The sequence below is a fragment of the Neolamprologus multifasciatus genome, chromosome 20 (assembly GCF_963576455.1).
Source record: "Neolamprologus multifasciatus chromosome 20, fNeoMul1.2, whole genome shotgun sequence".
Lineage (NCBI taxonomy): Eukaryota > Metazoa > Chordata > Actinopteri > Cichliformes > Cichlidae > Neolamprologus > Neolamprologus multifasciatus.
Genome location: NC_140458.1, coordinates 33817937 through 33840436, shown reverse-complemented (window position 1 = coordinate 33840436; position 22500 = coordinate 33817937). Strand labels below are relative to the sequence as shown.

The 22500-nt window shown below is 42.9% G+C and overlaps 2 protein-coding genes across 8 annotated transcripts in view; one reads left to right on the top strand and one right to left on the bottom strand.

Moving 5' to 3' along the window:
• arhgef25a (Rho guanine nucleotide exchange factor (GEF) 25a) overlaps positions 1-17388 on the top strand; it is a 46575-nt gene extending 29187 nt beyond the window's left edge. For 2 of the 7 annotated variants that reach the window (XM_085145750.1, XM_085145753.1), the window contains 15 exons: positions 625-932; positions 3230-3340; positions 6722-6846; positions 8923-8989; positions 9407-9510; positions 9715-9784; positions 11195-11284; positions 11539-11631; positions 11928-11978; positions 12419-12496; positions 12623-12814; positions 13054-13234; positions 14160-14389; positions 14623-14757; positions 15501-17388. In XM_085145750.1, coding sequence (XP_085001876.1) covers positions 625-932; positions 3230-3340; positions 6722-6846; positions 8923-8989; positions 9407-9510; positions 9715-9784; positions 11195-11284; positions 11539-11631; positions 11928-11978; positions 12419-12496; positions 12623-12814; positions 13054-13234; positions 14160-14389; positions 14623-14757; positions 15501-15626 — 1961 coding nt within the window. In that variant the 3' untranslated portion in view covers positions 15627-17388. The other 5 variants (XM_085145749.1, XM_085145752.1, XM_085145751.1 and 2 more) reach the window with 4 other exon arrangements.
• Positions 17389-17468: 80 nt separating this feature from the next.
• On the bottom strand, positions 17469-21311 carry sp5l (Sp5 transcription factor-like). The gene is made up of 2 exons (XM_085145756.1): positions 20520-21311; positions 17469-20153 (listed from the first exon to the last, which is right to left on the bottom strand). Exons 1-2 carry the CDS (start codon positions 20727-20729, stop codon positions 19113-19115), a joined length of 1251 nt encoding a protein of 416 aa, XP_085001882.1. The 5' UTR covers positions 20730-21311; the 3' UTR covers positions 17469-19112.
• Positions 21312-22500: the final 1189 nt, after the last annotated feature.

The window sequence follows — 22500 nt, the reverse complement described above, 5'->3', positions numbered from 1 at the left end:
TCCCCTTCTAAAAAGGATTAAAGAGGATGTCCGGTCCCAGCTCAACCCCCAACTCACTTCCCATGTCCTCCTGACATCAGTGTGCAGCAGTCGATCTGCAACTGCTCTTTAGTGTATTTTTGTTTCGAATACCGACCCTCACTACCTCTGCTGTCGGCCTGAATCAGAATGTGGTCAAATAACGATGGCGTGGACTGGTGCACAGCTCAGCAATGTAAAAAAAAGAAGACAAAAGTCTGCTTTGCATAATGAAAACATCTTTTATAGTGTAGTTGCACACCTGCACAGGCGTGTTTGTAGAACAGAAATTTATATTTCCGCTCTTTATTTTGATTTCTCTCGTTAATCTTTCACTCCTGGTGTGTTGACATGTGTTCTGCCTTCAGTTCTGCATCGCCTCGCACACCTGCAGTTAAGCCTCGTCTACTAGTCAAGCGAGGGTTGTGTCCCTGAAACAAAATGCTCTTTTTGCACATTTGTTGAAGTCCACAGATTCATTGATTACCTTAAGTCTGTACTTGGAGCCTTTACTCTGCCTCATGACCCATTTAACTCTTATCTATTGATTGTTTTCCTCCACCAGTAACCTTTTGCTTCTCCTGTCTCTTTATGCCTTTTCTTCAGACTCGTATTCGGCAGCAGGCAGCGAGGGCAGCATCTCCACCTCCGTGGCGTCGCTGCCCCCGCAGGCATCAGGCAGCTCGGCCCCCAGCTCCCCGGGCTCCAGGCGCTCTGTGAGCACCCTTAAAAAATGGCTCACAAACCCTGTCCGCAAACTTAGCGCTGGATCCACCGCCAAAGGAGAGCGTCAGGTCCGCAAACTTGAGGGAAAGCCTGCATGTCTTCCATCCCACAGCCAGAACCAAGACATGGGGAGCCTCCCAAGGCCTGTAGACAGTCTCACCATCCTGCCTGTCACCCACGGAGAACTGGTGAGAATTTTTTTCGATCACATGAACTAATCAAACAAAGCTTTGCCTGGTGAGTTTTGCAGTTCCGTTCTGCACATTTCACATGAACCGCCTCATAAGTAAACTGAAATTATTGCTGCACCTCGTTAACAGTAGGTATTTGTATAAACTGGTTGTGATGCATGCAAAACTTCATTCTTGGGCAAACACACATTAGAACCAACATCTTGACCACACTTGTTTACTTTAGGTAGCACGAGGTTGTCAGTGGAGAAGCAGGTTTGATGTAGAGTTAATCCCCGGAGGAACAAGTACCATGTCAGTTAGCAGTGTCACTGTGAATGACAGCAGCATCGCTGGCTCTTCCTGCAGTCTCTCACCCAACCCTGTTCTCTTATGTGTCCTCTTCAGTGTTGGGACTAACGCGTTATTAAGTAATGCGTTACAGTAACTACGTTATTATTGTGGTAACGAGCACGGTAACTAGTTATTATGCCAAAATCAGGAACGCGTTAGTCGTTACTGGGATTTAGATAGGGTCGTTACTCGTTACTTCGTGTGGTGGCTATCGCGGAGCTTCCACAGATTCAATAACATTAGCAAGTGGTGGAGGCAGCAGGTGGAGGAGGGAAAGGGAACGCAGAAGGAAAAGAGACCCGAGGTCCAAGTGTGAACTGAACTTCAGGTAAGAAGTTATGACCTGCAGTCTATCTGGGTCAGATATAAACCAAGTTTAGGTGGAGTTTATTTTCGTTATTCTGACTTTTTCCGTACTGCGTACTAGCTAGCATGACGGAGTTTCTATACAGCGGGGTGGGTGCTATGAAGTTAATGATGTTGAACTTTATTTTGTTCATAAGTTATTAGAGTTGCCAACCGTCCCGTCTGGTATTCAGAGAAAATATTACGCGTTTCTTATTGAGGTGAAAAGGAACAGTTTGTCCCGTAATTCAGCTACAATGAAAAAGACACAAAGCTGGAGTTATTCTGTCTTTGCTGCACAGCTGCCTCTTCTTCTCTCATTCTCCCCCCTCCCTCTCCCGTTTCTACTTCAATCATGAAAACTGATCAATGATCAGCTGATCGGCTCTCTTGTTTGTTTATCGCCCACTTTGCGCCAGAAAGAGGAAACCAGCCGATGTCGCGCTAAACAACAGCAGCACGTTTAAGCTTGATCAGCTGTTGTTAGAATGTATTTAATATTAATTTCTAGTATCAGCTGATGTTTGCTGGAGCCACAGCTGCAAAAAAGCTGCTGGTCATGATGTCGGTTTGGTGATCTGGTGAGAGGGAAACATGAAGATGAAACCAGGAGATGTCCTTACTGAATCATCAGAGCTGAACAGGTGATGGAGAAACAGGTTTACCTTTTAGGTGACATGAATGAGTTGAAGGGAAGTTATGAACTGTTTCTGAGAGACAGATAACCCCAGGATCCTTTTTAGGTAGCTGACAGCTGGTAACTGTGCAGGTGCGGATCTAGCAAAGTTTTGCCAGGGGGGCAGGTAGGGCATTAAAAGGGAGAGGGGGGCACAAAGAAATACTTTTTTCTTATTCTCATTTAAAATGTCTCGCTTTTAAAAAATAATTATCTGAATCTTACAACAAAGGATTGATAGATTGATGCATATATACCATCAAAACAGTGAACATCACTGTCACAACAGTGTTTGCTTTCATTCAAAGACTTTATGATTTTTCCTATAATGGTGGGCCGGTCTCTAGTCAAAATGCCCGAGCCGATTTTTTGTCTCAGTCCAGTCCTGTATGCAGCTCATCTGCAGTCTGGTGTTACCTACATCTTCATATTCAGAAGGCAGAATTTCCGAGTTCTGAGTACAATCAAAGCACCACGACTGCAGTTTTTGTGTTGGATGTAAAAAGCGCACATGACGCTGTGACATAGGCTAGAATCATGGCAGCAGTCATTGACGGTCCAGGCGTGGGATTTCTCTCGTGGAAATATGCACATTATCTTTTCCTTTCTATTGGTAGGTGGCACAGTGCACTTGTGGCAAGTAAGCAAGCTAGAAGACTGGCAAAGTTACGGAAGCAACACATTAACAAGAGAATTCTGAGTAAAACCAAAGTTACTTTCCCTAGTAACTAGTTACTTTGAAAGTAACGAGTAACTTGAAGTAACTGAGTTACTTTTGATAGAAGTAACTAGTAATGTAACTAAGTTACTATTTTAAAGTAACTTACCCAACACTGGTCCTCTTTTTCTTTTTAGAGTTGTCTCTCTGTGCCAGAACACATATGCATGCAACAGATTTTGTTATTCTGACACTGCAAACGTGTGTGTGTGTGTATTCCAGGAGTGGAAAGATGGCCTGGCGAGCCCTGAGGACCTGTCACCAGCTACTCTACAGTCACCCAGCTGCATAACTGACTCGCTGATTGGCTGCACGTCACTGCCAAACGCCCAGGTCTGCCATCTTGATATGCTATCAAAACAACACCCAACCCTGTCCTGTTATATCTCATATCACATATGATAAGTATCGCATAGAAATGACACCAAGCAGAACTTATACGTTGCTAACTTAAATGCAGTTAATAATCTTTTGAAAGGTGGCCTGTTTTACATGATCTAGTAGCTGGCTACGAGATTTAAACTATGAAAATAATCCATTACCAATTCATTTTGGCTGACAGTCTCAGAGAGGAGTAGAAATAATACTCTCAGTGAGGACGTAGCCTGGTGGGGAGGTGACATCAGCGCTCTTTGTCTCCATGGCCCTCCAGCCAGAGCTGGAAATGACTAACTCCACTGCTGCTGGAGGAGCTCGACGATGAAGCAACATGAGCACACAAACGCGCGTAGAAGGGCTGCTTTTTGTAGCCACATATGCTACATACATATGCAGACATATATATGTGTGTGTGTGTGTATATATATGTACACAAATGCAGACATAAATATGCATATGGAGACAAACTGAATACGGCGCTATCTCAGACCAGATCGATGCCCCGAGGACCAGAGGGCAGAATCTGAGCGTGGCCAGTGTGATGCATGACTCACATTCAACATGTTGCAGAAGGCCTGGAGATGAATAAGAAACGGCAAATGTGGTGAAAGATGACTTCACTTTTAGAACAAAGAAATGCTTAACAAAGAAGCGAGCCCGTCTCCATTTCTCCATCAAACTGCTTGTGGCAAAGGCGTGTCTTAGGCTGGCTGGTCCCCTTTTGCTGCTAGAAGCTCGCTGGAAAATGGTGTTTGTTTGAACAGCGGGAGTGTTGCGTTAACCTGCGGTGCCTGCGTCCCATCAACAGGAAACAATAACGATGTCCTGTTGTTGAATCAAGACCTGGGCACTTAAACTATAATTTCAGCCTCAACAACGCTTTGAAAGACAATAGCGGGATTACATCAGAGGGATGAGGTCAGCGCTGTGGTGTTTTTACTGCCAGTGTTTGGTAGGAGAGCGAAAGCTACACACACAGAGAGGTGGTGTGAGAGAGATTAAATTATGTATGTCAGTCATCTCCGATGGTTCCTGTCATCTACACCACCTTCTCCGCCAACGGGCTCAGTGTTAAATGCGCTGCTCGTCTCCCCCGCCCACCTTTTTTAAATAAAGCTACAGTGTTTTTGATCAAGCACGATGTCCGCAGGTCTAACAAGCCGTTGTGTTAAAAAACAAGCCGGAACAAATGATCAACAGATCTATTAAATCGCTTTTTCCTGAAAAACAGCGGGTACAGTCTCTGATCTTCACTCATAAAAAGTATCAAACAGAAAACTCTTAACTAAAAGAACAAACTTTAACTCAAACCGGGACAGAAACTGTGAAAAGAGTTATGTGGTGCATTTGTTGTGAGCGCTCTTCAAAGCCATCCTTTGCTTTGCGACACTTATTGCTGTTAAATTCGATTTTTCTGCACTTGAGACATAATGAAATCACCCAACTCTGTTTGTATCACAGTATCATAACTTTGATGTGCACTTGTGTGCATAAGGATTGCTTTGCCCCATCCCTTATAAAAATAAAAAGTTGCTGATGCCACCACAGTTTCAAGCACAGGCCGTAATACCTATACTACAGTTTAAACAATCACATTTTAAGCCACACAGATTCATGTTTCCTTACATGAGGGCCTTTAAATTCACTTTACTATTGGTGATTTGCAGCAGTCTGTGTTCCAAGTGAAGAGTGCAATCAAAAGTTGGTCCACAGCTATAAATATGAAATAACAAAAGGCAGATATCAAATTATGGACAATTTATTTATTAGATTAAAACATTGTGCTTCAATCCAAGACAAAAATATAGTCAATGCAAATATTCTGTGGTGCAAACCTCTACATGCAAACATCCTTTTTTCGTTCTCATATCCAGATAATTACACTTAAGATAAAATTCTTCTTTGACTTCTACACATAAAACGCGGAGCTTGTATTTCTTTTACCCATCGTTTTGTAATCACTTCGCTCTCGACTGAACTTACTTGCTTGGAAAGGTTTGGCCTCGACTTATTCTAAAACTGTTGTCAGTTTATTTCGCAGGCTTCTGGCTAGAAAACAAAACGTACAACAGAGAGAGACGAGGGATTTTTTTTTCCTGTGGGTTTTGCCACAGCACACCTGGAAATGATCAGGGAGCCAGGGAGACCTGTCAGCTAGGCTGGAGCACTCCTAGCGGGGCAAGACGAGCTGGGGGAGAGAGGGTCTTCGTGGAGCCTCTCTGTCTCTCTTACTTGGCTTTGTCTCTTTCACACGCACCACTGTGACACGACAGGAAGCTCAAAACTTCTTGATGGCAGCAAGTTTATCGAGGGGAACGCAGGTGAACAAGTTGAACTAGACCAGAGGAGAAAAGGAGAGTCTTGTCCCTCTTTCCGTTTGCTTATATGTGTATCAGTCCAGCCGTGAATTTATTTCTCTTTTGGGCAGCCTTCTGCCAGGCGGGTCTGAGTGATTAGGTGTGTGTCTGGTGGTTTGTGTATGTGTTTAAGGCGGGGTGGTTCTGCTTGACTGGGACAAGGGGACACTGGGATTTAGGTAAAGACAGATGGCTGCCCCTATAGGTTTCCAGAGTCGGGAGAGAGTGAAAAGGCTAAAAAGAAATGCTTTAAAAATAGAAGGAGCAACTTTTTAAATAGATACAGTTAGGTAGTGAGGTTTTATGGCAATTTAAAAGGGATAAGTGTGCTTATCGCGAGAGAGAATGCTAACATAGACAAACTAAGGGTTGTCTGCAGAGGTTAAGCACGTCTCTGTTGAGTTAGTCATGACTTAAATCTTTGCAGGCCCTCTTTGCGGTGTGCACAATGACTCTATATTTGCGCTAGAACCCCCACAGGAAATTATATCAATTCCAGGAAAAAGCTTGAAAAAGGAGGTCACGTATGTACCACATGAACACAATCGATTAGATCGCAGTAACCCTGGGTTTATCTCGGGTACAACGTGGCCAATAAGGCAGGAAGTACTAATGTAAAAGCTGCTGGTGCCAAGTTAAACCAAAGGAGATGTGCCATGCGTGAACAAACACAGGTTTGTTCTAAATGATTATCAGGAACAGCTTTATTTATTAGCACAGGGACCTTTCCCCCCCCTGACTCTTTATCTGTTTTTTCTATGTGTGTCACAGCATGCATCATTAACAACAACAATCTGAATCAGATCTTTTTATCATTCAATCTCTGTTACTCGTGTCTCTCTGCGCTCCCTGGTCACCCTGGCAACCTGCATCATTACCATTTCTCTCCTGCTCTTTATCTCCCTTTGTTTACTTTATTCCTGGCATGATCCACATTACCTTTGATAAACAGTTTGTCTGCCTGTCTCTTCCTCCTCAGGACACGCAGTCCATCGGTGTTCTGCCAGATGACAGCGAGTCCGTCTTGATGGACGACACCTCCAGCCAATGGTCAGCTGCGGCTGACACCGAGGAGGAGAGGAAGAGTGCCTTAGAGAAAAGCATGTATGTGTTTCAGACGTCACTTAATTTATGCCCGATGGCAATTCGGGCTGTCGTCCATTCTTTAAATAAATGTGTTGTCTCAAACAGCAATATATTTGAGTGCAGCTGCTCTTAGAAAGCGTTAGCACTTGCAGCTCAACTCACAGCCGAGATGCAGCTGAGCGCGCCTCCTTGCAGAGAGTCATGGGGCATTGCATGTTGAGTTGATGGTGGAACTAAATGACTTATTTTGAGGATTTCCCACAAATCGCTGTCTGACTTATAAAAGAATATGCAGAGTAATTACTAAGATTAATGGTGCCTTTGTTCCATTCGGCTGATTTATTTTCAGGTTCATTGCGACACTTTACTTGGACACTTCAAATAACTGAGCCATTGTTAATATGTTTGATGGTCCTTTTCCTGCTATGACGAGATAAATGTCTGTTCAGAAGCACCTACAGGGCAGGTCACTGCACCAAAGAAGAGAAAAGTGAAGCTTTTCCTTTTACTAGTCTAAAAATTCAGATTGACTTCTGAAAAAAACAAAAGGAATAACAATAATACTGAAGACAGACACAGTGCTTTAAGACGACTCATATAGTAAGTACTGATAGTTTTAGATTGAAGTTTATTTGTGAAATGTGTTTTTAGGTGGTAAAACTGTAATGATTTATGTGGATCATCTTACTTATCTGTTGAGCTTTAAACATTACTATTATTACTAGTAATGTTTACTATTACTAAGCATCAGTGTTGGGGAGTAACGGAATACATGTACCGCCGTTACGTATTTAAAATACAAAATATGAGTAACTGTATTCCGTTACAGTTACCGTTTAAAAAGGTGGTATTTAGAATACAGTTACAGACGGTATTTTCCTGTTTCATATTGTGGCGGGTCAGGACTGTTTGGGTTTTGTTTGACAGCTACGTTCTGTTGTTCCAGGTGGCAGCGTTATGGTTGCCATGGTTACAGGGTGACGCTCTCTCTCTGCGACTGTGTTTCCTGGGTGAGAGAGGCCTTTTTGTTGTTGTTGTTGTGCTAAGCTAATAGGCAGAATGCTACAGGCATAGCGCTAAAGAATGTAGCTTCATGGGCAGTGTAGTCCGTGCTGCAGGGAGAATGGACTGCCATACCCGTTATGTGTCTGTGAGCGAGGGAGGGAGAAGAAAAAAGAAAGTGGAAAAGTAGGAGTTGTCATCGAGCAAAAACGGGAGCTGGAAGCATGTAAATATAATAATAACCACTGCAGCCAAGAAGAGAGCCTGACGAGCCCAGTTGTAAGTAAGCTATTAAGACTCACTGTGTTCGTGTTTTCCTCCGAAACAATAAGTTCTGTTGGAGCAGCCTTTCAACGCCTCTCTCTGTCTCAAACTTGACCCAGACAACAAAGTAAAGCTATTTTTCGGCTACGAGCCCAACACGGAACCGACATATTAGCCAGAGGTCCCTTTACTACGGTTCGGAGCCGCGGACCTTCAGTAACAGTAATAAATCACACAGCAATAGTACATTCATGTAGTTGTAAACAGCATGATAATATGTTAAGTAATCCAAAGTATTCAGAATACGTTTCTCTCATTGAGTAACGTAAAGGAATACATTACAAAATACATTTTGGGGCATGTATTCTGTAATGTACTGGAATACATTTTAAAAGTAACCTTCCCAACACTGCTAAGCATTAATTAGCAGTTGTCACATGACCAACGCTCCATACTGTGGTCATGACGTGGTATCTTAGCTTTCCTCCTGATAAAGAGTGCAAGGCAGTCACAAGTCATGGAAAACATAAACATAGGTGTTTATTTAAATTTTGCACGTTCAGCTGATCCTCAGTTAATAATTCTGTTAGTTAATTAGATTTATTGGACTTAGAGTGTATGGTCTGAATACTTGCCGTGTTTTCTCTCTAGCTTGTACCAAATCACATCTTCATTTCCAGGAAACTCCTTATAAACTTGTTATTATTATTTCCATTCTGGAAATATATTAGGAAACTGGGACCTGTAAAATGAAGTGTTTTGCAGGGTGCAGAAAGAATTCAGTGAGATAACCCTAACCGTAATCTTTCCTCATTTATATTTTTATAGGTATGTGCTGAAGGAGCTTATTGAGACTGAGAAGTACTACGTGTCAGACCTGGGGCTCATCGTGGAGGTAAACCACCGAGTCTGAACGCACAATCCCCCTGACAAAAAGGAGCACGCTTAGTCATCCACGCAGTCTTTCAAAGCGAGCTCTAAAGCTTAACCATCACAGTTCTGTCACTTTACTCCACACTTCGGTCTGCCTCCATCACACCATCTCCAAACTTAAGCAGATTTTGTGAATTATTAGCGTGAGGAGTGTTATATTGCCAGAGATCCATCTCCTAGTGCTGAAAATAGCTCAAGATATTTTGGTTCAGAAATGAATTCTTGCCATGTGAAGGTTAATTAAAGCTCCATAACAGTGGGTGTGTGATTGCTGCTCTTTGTTATAACAACTTCACTGTATTTACTTTTACTGTTTCGAGCCAGCTGCAGATTTTTGCAGGACTTAAGAAACAACGGCTGCTTTCTTTCCTTTTTACAGGGCTACATGGCCACAATGAGCGCCAAAGGTGTGCAGGAGGACATGAAGGGAAAAGACAAAATTGTTTTCGGGAACATTCATCAAATATTTGACTGGCATAAAGAGTAAGTCCCTATTTTTTCTCTCACAGAAGTGAGAGGAGGAAAGTGTGTGAAAAATCTACGCTTGCTCTGACTGCACGCAAAATGAAAGGCAAACAATAAATTGCCGAGTACGTGCTTGTAGCTCAGAGAGGACAAAGGGAAAAAAGTGCAGGAGGGAACTCTGACCTTCCGTTTTGTGCATGTGTGTGTTTTTCCTCTATGTAGCTACTTCCTGGGAGAGCTGGAGAAGTGTTTGGCAGAGCCAGAGCGGCTGGCTCAGCTCTTCATTAAACATGTGAGTATGGTGTAAAGACACACACACAAATGCACGTACGCACACAGTGCACGTGTCTAGGTCTACTTTTTGTGCTGTTTGGAGTAAAGATAAAAAAAGAGCTACAGAAAACAAAACACAGAGCTCCTGCTTATCCTTTACCATACCTCTTTCCGTCTCTCTCAGCTGCCAACATCTCTCCTTCCTCTTCCCTGTTACTGATACGTCTTAGTCAGGCTGTGTTTTTACAAGCGTGCACATGGCTAACAGACACACACACATGACACGCTGTCTGATCTTGCAGTCTGGGCTGGACGACTGGTCAGGAAACACCAGGGGGAAAACAGTCTGAAAAGCAAACAAGAATAAAAGGAAGAATAATACATTTTAAGCTCAGACTTTTTGATATGAAACATTTTTTTTCCTCCCCTCCCAAAAGCAGCGTCCTGTTTCTTTCACATCTCGACTCAAGAACGATGACACGTGCAAAAAGATTCCCTGTTTAGTAGATTGTTCTGCCAGTAGAACAGAGCCAGAGTCACTATAAGGTCACAACACTGATACAGCAGGAAAATTAGATTTATGTATATTGAGTGAGTGGTGGCACGTGCAGACGAGATTTTACCAAATCGCTTCTTTTTGTGATTAACTTAAATGTGTGTCTGTCTCTGACTGTAGCTCTTTAAACAATCCAATAAGGCTCAGCCCTCTGCACAATTAACTTAAAAAGCCTGTGGGGGAATAAAAAAACTTGTAACTAAATCTAAGCACGGTGTCAAACTGTGAAAACAAGCAGACTGGGAACACGGTCCTAATGAAAAACAGAAAACGCAGTTGGCTTTTAACAAGCTGCGTCACTTGTATACAACACATGTGCTGCATATATAGACACACATGAACATGTGACCCTCGCGTGTCAGCGGTCGCTGTCTGCAGCGTTACACGACGTCCACTGAGGTGTAGCAGCTCGCTGTTCTCTAGGTTACAGAGCCATGTCTGTTGCTAGGTGTACTCCCATATTGGCAGCCTTTAAAAGGCTCTGGTTACACAGAGGGCAACCTGGGTAAATTATACATAACCTGATGCTCATCTACATATAACGCCATTAGGCCTCTCAGGTCTGCCACATCTGCACTTCCACGCCAATTAGTCACACAAGAGTAGGCACTACCAGACAGAGCTGGCTTCAAAGGCCCAGTCTTAGACGAATCATTATTGCGCTGCTCCCTTTCATCCCAAAGAGCAACCAGAGACCCGCACATTGATTGCTCATGTTTGTACTCACTTTCATGGGCATTTTCATTTACTTGTAATGCTCCTTAAGATCTGGGTTTCTCATCGTGAGTCTTTTTTTTTGTCTTTTACCATGTGGCTAACGTTTTGTACCAAAATGCTCAGTGAAATGATTTTATAATGTGACTCGTATTGCAGGAGAGGCGCCTGCATATGTATGTCGTGTACTGTCAGAACAAGCCCAAGTCAGAGCACATTGTCTCAGAATATATCGAGACTTACTTTGAGGTGAGTGAATTTCAACCTAACCATCTTCAAGATGCTGTTTATATTTCTGTTCTGTTTATGCCCACGACTGTGTACGTGCGACTTTGTTTTGTGATTTGCCGTTTGTTATTATTCAAATTGACAGCAAGAACAAGACTAATAGGTATTAGTTGCAGAGCCTGTGCTTTATGGTCATAGAGGAATTATACAGGCCAACTGCCGCCGTGTTTTGCGCTGCCACGTCGATAAAATGTTGCGTCCGTTTCCGCTGTTAGGAGCTCCGGCAGCAGCTGGGCCACAGGCTGCAGCTGAACGACCTGCTCATCAAACCCGTCCAGAGGATCATGAAGTATCAGCTTCTGCTCAAGGTAACAAGCATGTCATTGCTGTACTGTTAGCCAAACACCAGCGCCGTGTCTGCTATGGGGTTGCAAACGTACAAGTAGAAAAACCAAAACACTTACATACAAACCTCTGTGCAGAAACTGATCACACACAATGTTGTCTGGTCGGGGTGCGATTAAGCGGGAGAGAAAGAGGCTCTTTATTCTAAAATTTAAACAATAGTGTGTAAAAGTCCTCGAGTCATGGTGCTCATAAATACTGCCTCTCTGGCCAGCAAACCCTGAATGCTCCGGTGACCGTGCTGTGTTTATTTCAACAGGACTTCCTAAAGTATTACACCAAAGCTGGGATGGACACGGAGGAGCTGGAGGTGGGTTTTGCTCTTTGCGCTTTAAATAGATACATTTATTTGTCCGTGTGGGGAAATTGTGGCTGACATTTGTATACACCATATAAGAACATCAACATAAGCAGCCATAAGCACACAATATGCAAACACTTTCAGTGTCCTTGCATCTTAGGGGTAACGTTAGCCACATCAATTTAGCCTCCTATGCGTTGCCCATGTTTAGAAATTTGATGGCTTGAGGAATATAAAATTGGACTTGTTTTGGTAAATATGAGGGAACAATAGTGTTGTGCAGATTGTAATAGTTTAAAGAAGGAGGCGAGTGAACGCCTCACATCACTCACAAATTATTTGCTTTATTCCATACTTGATAAATGCTTTCTAAGATTGCTAATCCAATTCCTAGCAACATAGTTGCTGTCGTTACTGTGCTTCTAATTGCCTTTCCCCCTTCTAAACAGAAAGCAGTAGAAGTGATGTGTTTTGTGCCAAAACGTTGCAATGACATGATGAATGTGGGCAGACTACAAGGTTTTGAGGTATGTCTCTGGATGTTTGGATCATCTTTCCTCCAAAAATTTGCCTCGGAATAATTTGTGTTCCGCTCACGAAAACCACAGTTTAACTACTTTCCCCGTTTTTTTGTTTTGTTTTAACTTTACCAGGGTAAGATCACAGCCCAGGGCAAGCTTCTCCAGCAGGACACCTTCACTGTTATAGAGCAGGACAGTGGCTTCCTGTCTCGTGCCAAGGAAAGACGCGTTTTCCTGTTTGAGCAGTTGGTCATCTTTAGTGAGCCGATAGACAGGAAGAAAGGCTTTTCACTCCCTGGATACATATTTAAAAACAGCATCAAGGTGAGAGCCTACTAAGCCTTAATAAACTCAAATGAGCCACACAGGATGTTTTTATGAACTGTATGCACTAATAAAAAGAAAAGAGAAAGTTCAACTCACTCCCAGGTTAGAAGTTACGTAACAGAACCAAAACACACTCATTCCTGCCTGGCTTACATAATTCTGTCTTGTGGACTTTTTAGAGGCGTGCGTGTGTTACCAAAGCATTTAACAAGTCGAATCATATATATATGTTTCAGGTGAGCTGCCTGGGGGTGGAGCCCAGTGTGGACAGCGACGATGCGCGCTTCGTGCTGACATCACGCAATCCCGATGGAAGTGTGGTGCGCTTCCAGATGCAGGCCTCCTCCCCAGAGATAGGAAGGGCCTGGGTCAATGATGTGGTTCAGATCTTGGAAAGCCAGCGCAACTTCCTTAATGGTAAGTGGCAACCGAGTAAAGAAGACTCACATTTCAATTTAATTTCACAAGTTCAGATTTAATTTGTATAGCACCAAATCACAACAACAGTCACCTCAGGCCGTGGTGAAGTGAAGCGATCCCTTATGAGCAAGCACTCAACCACGCTCAGTGAGGGGCAGTGGGGGTGATGGCAAAGAAAAAGATAGCAGACGAAGGGGGAGAGATGATAAAAATTCAATGACATGCTGCAGTGGGGGAGTAATTTATGGATCTCTCACATCTATAAGTTATACTTTAGCTTGGAGTTTAGAGCATTTTTCATTTATTGTCTATGTGACAAGCTTACAGGACTGTGTAGTCTTTATATTCCCAGCACACCTAGAAGAAAAAAGGTTAGAAAATATTAAATTATTATTATTAAAATTGCAAGATTGCATGAAGTTAGCATAAAGCATGGCATATGTAAATATATTGACCAACTTTTTCACGGTTTTGGCTTTGCATGAAAAAGATAAAAGACTGTCATTGTGGATTTTTGTAGTGTTATGTCAGAACTTTACATTTAATTTGCATTTTTATGATCATAACTTTAAAGTTGTAAGGATTTGGTATCATCCACTGTGTTTTTTATGGAACACGGACACGAAGAACCCATTAACTTTCTTTATGTGGCATTTTTTATCAACAAAACTTAATGTTAGTCATTGCTTTTCAAAAGCACTTGTATTTATTGAGGATTTCTTGGTGGTACTGAGCAGCCTGTATAAGCAGGTGATGATTACAATATAATGCTGTGATGTTGTAATAATATAAAAATATGTCTTATCATAGATGTCTTCATTTCCTCAACAAATACTTAAATCCTCTGGATGCATTGTTTTATAAAAGATTCAGAATCAGCAGCAGAGTTTCATAAGACCTGCCTCTGTTGTCTCTCTCTCAGCCTTACAGTCGCCTATTGAGTACCAGCGGCGAGAGAGCAAGTCTAACAGCCTGGGCCGCAGTATGAGGCCCCCTCTGTCTGCTGCCAGTGCCCTGCGGCCTCACTCCTCTGCCTCCATCGACCGTCATAAACTGCCCTCCCTTCACTCTCACAACACCTCCCTTCCTGCGCTCTACCTTCCAAGCCAAGGCCAGAGCCAAGGATCCAATGAGACCTACTCGCTGAGGGATGTAAGTCACTCGTGTTTCTTTCATCTCTGCATACAGTGACACTGTCCAGCAGTAACTGCTTACTCAAACTCAATCCTTCTGTTCATGAGACACTGCATGGCCTGTTTATCTCTTTACGGCTTCTGGACTGGAATGTTGCAAAAAAAATAAAATATTAATAAAAAACAGCAAATGGTATTGTGTGCATGCACTCCTGTACTTAGAGACTTATCTGTTCTTACCTGCTTCTGCAGCCCACTGTGGTCCAGCCATGCCCTGCTGACTCCCACACTGTTTCTCCATCACATGTCCGACTTGGCTTAACTGATCAGCCAAACTGTCAAGCTGTGTCAAATGGGCTGTACACCCCAACCACACAAAGTGTACAGGTAGTGTATACGTATGCACAAATCAGTCTGTGGGGTTGGTTCGATGGTACACATGTAATTATTTCGCACAAAACGTTACAATTAATTAATAGCAAAAAAGCGTCACAAAGCTCTACAGTGGAAATAAGGTCTAATTAAGGTTACACGGATTTCCTTAAAGGCATTTAGCATTAAAATGGTAACTATTCTTTCAGACACACCGTAGAGACATTGTTGAGTCATAAAAAGAGTTATTTCCCCCCCTGTTGGATGGTAAAGGAATTATTAAAACTCGAAGGTAACCCGATTACAACAGCTTCACAGTAAGAATTCGGGTCTCGCTGTCCTGGAAGCTTGGAATTTTATTCAAAAATAGGAGCATCCTGTTATTGGGATTCCGTGCATTAGCATTAGCAGAGTTTCCCTCTGTCATCACTTGGCTCGTGTCCGTAGAGGGACTGTGCTGACAGGTCAGAAGTTGTTGTTCTTCGTTTCGCTCTCTGTTTACTCAGGTTGGACAGACTTGGCACACAACAAACAGGAAGTAGGCAGAGACAGAATTCAGCAAAAGGAAGTGAGAAAAAGATGCCTATCAAACGCAGATAATTGTTTCCTATACTTGTGCTGGGGAACATACAGAAGATGGGTGGGCCGGTGCGTTTTTCAGGCTGTAAAAGAAAAGTGCTGGGATAGAACGGTGTTGTTTTTGATATGAAAATCAAAATGCGGTATATCTTTGTGATGAACATCCCCTCTCTCCCCAGCAGAGAGCAGGAGAGGGCTGCCGCAGGGGTCAGGCTTCTGATGCTGGAAACCAGGGTCCACTGTCGGGTCCATCAGCTGGACGACGTCCCAGCAACCTGGCCCAGCTAGCCGAGGATGACCTTTGAACTTTGGTGCCGTGTGCGTCATCGGTCAGGAGGACGGCAGCTAAGGCCACAGCTGGGAAGACAAGAATCGACTATTTGTTTATGCCAGACTGCACCTTACCTGGTTCAGTCTGAAGATCAATGAAGGACCCTGATGATTATATGAAGGAACTACGGGCTGCAACTATGATAAATGACTTTGCTCCTTTTTAGAGAGCCATTTAAAGGGAGGTGACTTAGCCTTGATCGCCTTCAGTGTACATGAACAGCCAGTGGGATGTCACTGGACTCATAGTTACAAAATACTCCGTGGACACTTACTGTCGTGACAGTTTCTGCTTTTTACCTTTTTTGAGAGTTTATATTCTCTCTTTGAAAGGGCAAGGGGAATTTGTTTGATGATTCCATTCCTAACTGGGGAAGTCACTGGAGTTACGTGTGCGCCTGAATGTATGTTTATGAAATGATGCGTGGATGTGTTTGTGCGCATGAGAGTGTGGAAGGAGTGGCTCTGGCTCCTCTTGTACTCTCGGTTAAACTTCCTTGAAGAGCTTTTTTGTTTTCTGATGCCCCGTTGCGACGACAAACACAGTTTTTACATTTGATTTTCATTTCCCTGCTGACAACTGAGTTTGCCGTTTGTGTCAACAAGAAGAGGAAAGACAGAATGTGCCACAAGTACTTTACTCGCTCAAATTTTCATCTGCAAGTAAAAGAACTTTCTTTCTTGCCGCCATGTTGAGAGCACCTCTTTGCTCTGTTATTCTGTTTGACCGGCCTCCCTTTGATCCGGACAAAAAGGCATGAGGAAGCCCCCTGGAGGCTCTCTGTGGGTATGACGTCACTTCAGAATACTTTTACTCTTTGGGCAACTCCAGAGGAGTTGCGAGATATGCATTAAAGGGCCTGCTGTGCTGACCCAAAGTTCTGCATGCAACATCTTTACATACATCGTTCTTTCTTTACAAGCCAACTTGGGTTGCTTGTGATTTTTGGGGACAGGGGTCCTTAAAACAGCACATTGGTTTAAACGAATATGAATTGTTTCATCGGTCCACTTTTGTCATGTTAAAAGCCGTGCACCATTTCTATAAACTCTGTTAGCTTTTGGCCACATGGACTAAATACTGTACAGTGCATACCATCAATTATACATTTTCACTTGCACCACGAAGAATGACCGAGGTATGCCAAAAAATGTCACCGTTCCAGATGGTCCCATTGAAAATGACATGTTGTTGCATAAAAAGAGCGATGCTGACAAATCTGCATGCTCCCGCCTCCTCAACAGTGCCAAACACAACTGCAGCTCAGCTTGCCGCTACTCTTATTTGTGTTTCTATCTGGACGGTGTCAAAAAGAAGAGAGCGGAGTAGGTCTGTTCTTCTTTGTGGCCAATAGAGGTCCCCACAAGGCTTCCATTCTCAGTTGAGTTGAATCATACAGCTGCACCAAAGATCAATAGGCCTCATGCTTCCTGCTAACAGTGAAGCTGCTCGCTAATCGATCGGTCCAAAAGGCAACACTAAATTACTTTAAGCAAACTGAAAGATGGGGCATTAGATGACTTGAACCATCTCATAAAATGTATCTGCAGTTAATGTGAAGTGGTGAGGTTTTTCATGGGGATTACTGATCAGGCAGTTTTGCATGTAACACAAAGGAATACCACTACAGAGAACCAAACGCAAGGACATAAAACCAAGAGAGGGTTTGTTAATGACATGCTTGACTGAGTAGAAACAGTTGTATCATATGAATTAAAAAGTGTCTTTGAAACAAAGTGTAGTTTTTGTGTTTTTCTTTGTATTTGAGACTTTTTTACTTTAAAATACACAAACATCTATACGGAGTATTTGAGCAAGTATTTGACCTCGATATCAGGGAAGTAAATTTAAAGGAAATTCACTCGATGGGCTCTGCAGTCGGATTCTCTTAAATTCTGATTTGATTCAGATTAAACTTTCAAATTTGCTGTGGAGGTCCTCAGACTCCACCGCGGGACCTCTGACAAAGACAAAGCATTTTGCTTGCTTTTGCATCCCAGCTGGAGAAAGTTCAAACAGGATTAAAAACAAAGGGAAGAAACCCCTGGATGAGCAGACATCTGGTTGGCTGGCCTTTGAATAAAGCCCCATTCTGGGCAGTAAAGCGAGGCCGATCGTAATGTGGCTGTGATATATGGAGGCTTGTGGCGGAGTAAGGGGGGGAAGGGGGTATTAACTTTCACAAGGGTGCAAAATCAAAGGGAGTTCCTGCCGCTGCTGAGGGGGTCTCAACAACAGGGGTCCTATTCACAGGGAATTCCTCTCCAGTGCCCTCCGTTGCATCTGTTGACTCAATTTTCTCCATTGAGAGAATGAAAACACTCATTAAAAGCCACATGGCTGTGAACTTGATTGCAGCGAGCGAGACAAACAGCTCCATCAATGGGATGAGTATTTACTTTGAGGTGTGAAAATCTTTGAACAGCCACCGTGTTAGGTCTTTATGAGGATCTTCCCCCCACACACCGACAGCACAATGAGCAGCACTCGTATTCTGAAAGCAGTAAAATATCATTTGAATAAAAGGTTAGCTCAGTGGGTGCTTCAGACTGCTCTGAGAAATTCACACATTTGCTGAATGAGTTGTTAAGAAGTTTAAAACTGTGATTGACCCCAAAACGTCTTTTTACTTCAGTTTCTTGTAGGTGTAAAAACGAGAACGTTGCTAGAAACCGTTTTAAGGACGATGTTTATTCAAATTTACATGCTGCCATAATACAAATAAAACTGTTCATGATATTTATACACAATTTACAGAGAACTTAAAAATGTAACATGTTTGCTGATCTGCAGCAATGAACATTACTGCTTCAGGGCAGATACGTATGCGGCTCGGAGACACTCATGTTTATATTTTTTTAAAAAAGAGATTCTTACCTTGCAGTAGACAAATTAGCATATGTTTTGGAATAAAATCCTAACGATCAACAGTAACACAGGCGTTCATCCATTCGCTCGAGGGGACAGAAATCAGAGCTGTACTAAGGCATACATTTATTTAGGAACATATTAGGAAAGCCTTTTGAAATGTTTTTCATGTCTTGCAAATTCATCACATGAAAAAAAATATTTACATCACAAAATTAAAAAAAACAAAAAAAAAACCCCAACTCTGATCAAATTTAAATTAATTTGAAAATGTGAAAGGGATACAATTAAGTTAACTCTAGGCGAGATCCGTTTGTGCGGCTTGAAGAAAGGTACACTGAATGCAGCACAAACTCTCACAATATCGCTTAGAAAGGCTTCAAGTTTTCTTTAAAGGTGCGTGGCTCCAAACAGCACATAATTATGTAACTCGAAATGATCACTAAATATACTTTATGGTAGTATTTGAAGTCCAAAGCAGAGCTTTGACAACAGAATGTATTCAGGGAGCTTGACGCTTACCCTCTAGTGCAAACCTATGGCAGTGAGTGTGAGTCACACATTCTTGTCTCTGACTGAAGAACCACAGCGATTATTCTCTCTTAATGTTGGTGAGCAGAGGGTCCGTGCTCTGTGAAGGTTGTCCAGATCGGCTCTTCCTCGTCTGGTGGGTCTTCACGTGTTTGGAGAGGTGGTCACTCCTCATGAATCTCTTGCCGCACTGCTGGCATCCAAAGCGCTTCTCCCCGGTGTGCGTGCGGAGATGCCGCTGTAGCTCATCCGAACGGGTGAAGCTTTTACCACAGAAGAGCCAGTTACAGATGAAGGGTCTCTCCCCGGCATGCCAGCGCAAATGAGCCTTCAGGTGTGAGGTCTTCTTGTACACTTTGCCACACTCTGGGATGTGGCAGATGTGCAGTCTCTTCTTTCCGAACTCCAACCCTCCGCCATTCGCCTGGCAGTTGGGGCATTTGCAGCGGCGGCAGCGGCGAGTGGAGCTCAGCAGACCTTTGGAGGTGCCCTGGAGAAGAGCAGCTATCTGGGGCTGATGCCCCAAAACCAGCTGTCGGCCCAGGGAGAAGGGGTGGTTAGAAGGGGTAGCGTTGGTCTGGGGTAGGCTCCACCATTGCTGCCCTTCATCCACATGGCCTCCGGACAAAGGATGCCTACCTGATGAATTTGGGAGGAAGCTGGGGAAGTTTTGTCCCACATTGTTATGCTGAGGATAGTAGTGGCTGTTGGTCTGTGGCTGCGAGGACAGCACTTTAACAGGGGAGAGTTCAAAGGAGTAGGATGATGGTGGTTCAGCTGGAGGGGTAAGAGGCAGCTCATGGTGGTGATGATGGGGGTGATGGTGATGATGATGGTGACCCAGGCCAGACTGCATGTGTCCAGGGAACTGCATCTTGGGCACCGTGAAGGTCATCTGATGTGTGCTGAGGGCTGTGCTGGGTGGCATGTCATTGCTCCAGAGCTGAAACATTCCAGATGTTGAGCTGACGGTGCCCTCATAGGGGAACTGAGAACCCTCTGAGCCCATTGTGCTCCCCACCTGCCAGGCCTGGCTGCAGGTGGTGGCTAGAAAGGAGAGGGCGTTGGGTGGCCCCTCTGGAGAAGAGCTGGGCGTCCGGTCCTGTGTAATAATATACAAAAACACATCAGGTTTCCTGTCCTACACGATGATCTTCAGGGTCAACAAAAGTTTAAATTGATTTAAAAAAATAAGCATTACATTTTTATTTTTTTTCAATCATGCAAATTGAAAATTAAACTTTGAAGTTAAAAAAAAAAAGTTTACATCAAAAAAATATATGCAAACTATTTTAGTTCCCTCCCCTCGTTTCCTGCTAGTTTCAGTTGTCATATAATGATTTTACCATCCGAGAAGCCAAATACTATTTTACAAGTTGCGAACACTCAGAGAAAGAACAGAGAAAAGGAGGAGCAAACAAACGCGTCCGCCTTAAAACAAAATAAAATCAAGAAGAATCTAACAAACCTGTAAAAATGTGTGCAAAAAGTTGTCGGTCCGTTGTATCGTCAGCGCAGCCATCTGTCCTCGCGCTGCTTCTCCACGCACCTGCAACACAAACTGCGCCGAGAGGCACCGACGCACCGGCTCGAAACCACAGCTGGTCGCGCAGAAGAAAAATATGCTCACAGTCTTGGATGACTCCGACGCTTTGGCAGCAAACACAGGGAAGTTCATTCACATTCACTCCACTAGGTAAATGTTTTCAGAGTGCTAGCAGTCCAGGTGGTTATTTTAAAACAGCCCTTTAGAGAACTTAGGGGCAGAGAGGCGCGGAGTAAATCCTGGCGATCATCTCAAAGGCGTCGGAGCTGCATCTTCTCTATATAGTGAGAAAAGATCCTCTCAACGGGGTCTTCAGTATGATGCAGGCGAGCCCGTCAATAGAGAGGAGATGTGAGGGAGGAAGGAGGGGGGCTTGTTAGGTGAAGGGGTGGGCTACTCATAATTTCACTCAATTTCAACCAAACGCTGACCCCAACAACTGACTCCTCCCTCAATTGTTCTGAGACAAAAAAAAGACTAAGAATGATTTTAAAAAGGCTCATGTAAAATCTGTGTTTTAGAAAAGCGGTTATTTGATCTGACATCGTCTGTTTGAGATCCACTTCAATAATTCAAAATAAGCACGCAACTGTTACCCTATACAGTAAGAGAAAGAAATAAGTTGCTGTTATGTGTTTCAGCAACTTTCCCTGAGTGCATTTAGGACTAAATTTTGCACAAGAACAAAATGCTTAGTCTGTTAAAAGATCTAAGATAAACAGAGCCAGCTAAGTAGAAAAGAAAAAAATCCTCTCTCACTCTGGGAGTATTTACATGCTGATTTAACTCCATTGTGGGAAGTCAAGTAAAGATAGAAAGCGGGTGGATTTTTATTTTTGGCAACCATTACAGATGCAGTGTTAAATGAAAAGGTGGCCAAACTATGATCTCAAGTCAACAAACAGAAGCAGAAACAATCATAAACTTACAGGACAGCATGAAAACAAAGTAACCACTTAAGGCAACAATGCACAATGAATATAAGCCTTTTTCTTACTTGTATAGATTGACTGGATTGTTAATTTTCTCCTAACAAACTTGTACCTCAACACAACAGCAGGCGCAATCTTGGCCACGTGAGGCTCGCGACTTTAAAGAAAGTTCCAGTATTTTCCGTAATTGATAAAACTCAATCAAAGGCTCCGAGTTCTCACCAGTAGGTGACATGTCAAATAGGCTGCCCTGTGTGACATCTCACATTTCAGGGTTCAAGTAGAGGCCGCCTCAGATCTGCTCCATTAAATGCAGATTGAATCTTAATCTTATTCTGTAAGTCTGTTCACCATTACAATGTTAAGAGTTTAAATCCAGGCTGGGAACCTGTTTCTCATGTAAATTCCTTGTTCTTCACTTATCTGCTCCTCACTGTTTCACAGGCTGTGATCCTTAAATAAACACACCCCACGGTGAAGCCATCTGAAATGAGAAACAAAAATATATCTGCTTTAGAAACGCATTTAAACATAAGCGTAAAGTTCCTTTCATTCCTCTTAGCCGGTGAGTGAATTAGCAGGTTTTTAAAAATACAGGGAAGGCAGCGATTTAATCGCCTAACTGTACCATTTGGTTATGGGACTATTTTTAAGTTACTGGTGTGAAAGCCAAACGGAAAGATTATGTATCCTCCTTAACATCCAAAAAAGATGTGACATGCAGACTTAAATCACACGTATAGTTTTTATTTTGAAATGTGTTTTTATGTGGCAAAAAAGGATAAAGATGCCAGTGCTGCTTTCCTTAAAGATGCATGCAAATCAATGCTGTAGTTAGATTAAAACAACGTGGATTTGTTTCTTGATAATTAATTACCTGTGCATGAGGTAACAAATATAATGTAGTCACATGCAGCCTTGCTAGGTAAAAAAAAAAGAAGCTCTAACTCCAAATAAAAGAGCAGAATCAA

Bases quoted from the DNA above. Each gene is read 5' to 3' on its own strand.
- sp5l (XM_085145756.1), bottom strand. From the start codon at position 20,729: ATGAACTTCCCTGTGTTTGCTGCCAAAGCGTCGGAGTCATCCAAGACT. The intron at 20,154-20,519 runs GTTTGTTAGATT...ATTATTACACAG, and splicing joins TTTTGCACACATTTTTACAG to GACCGGACGCCCAGCTCTTC.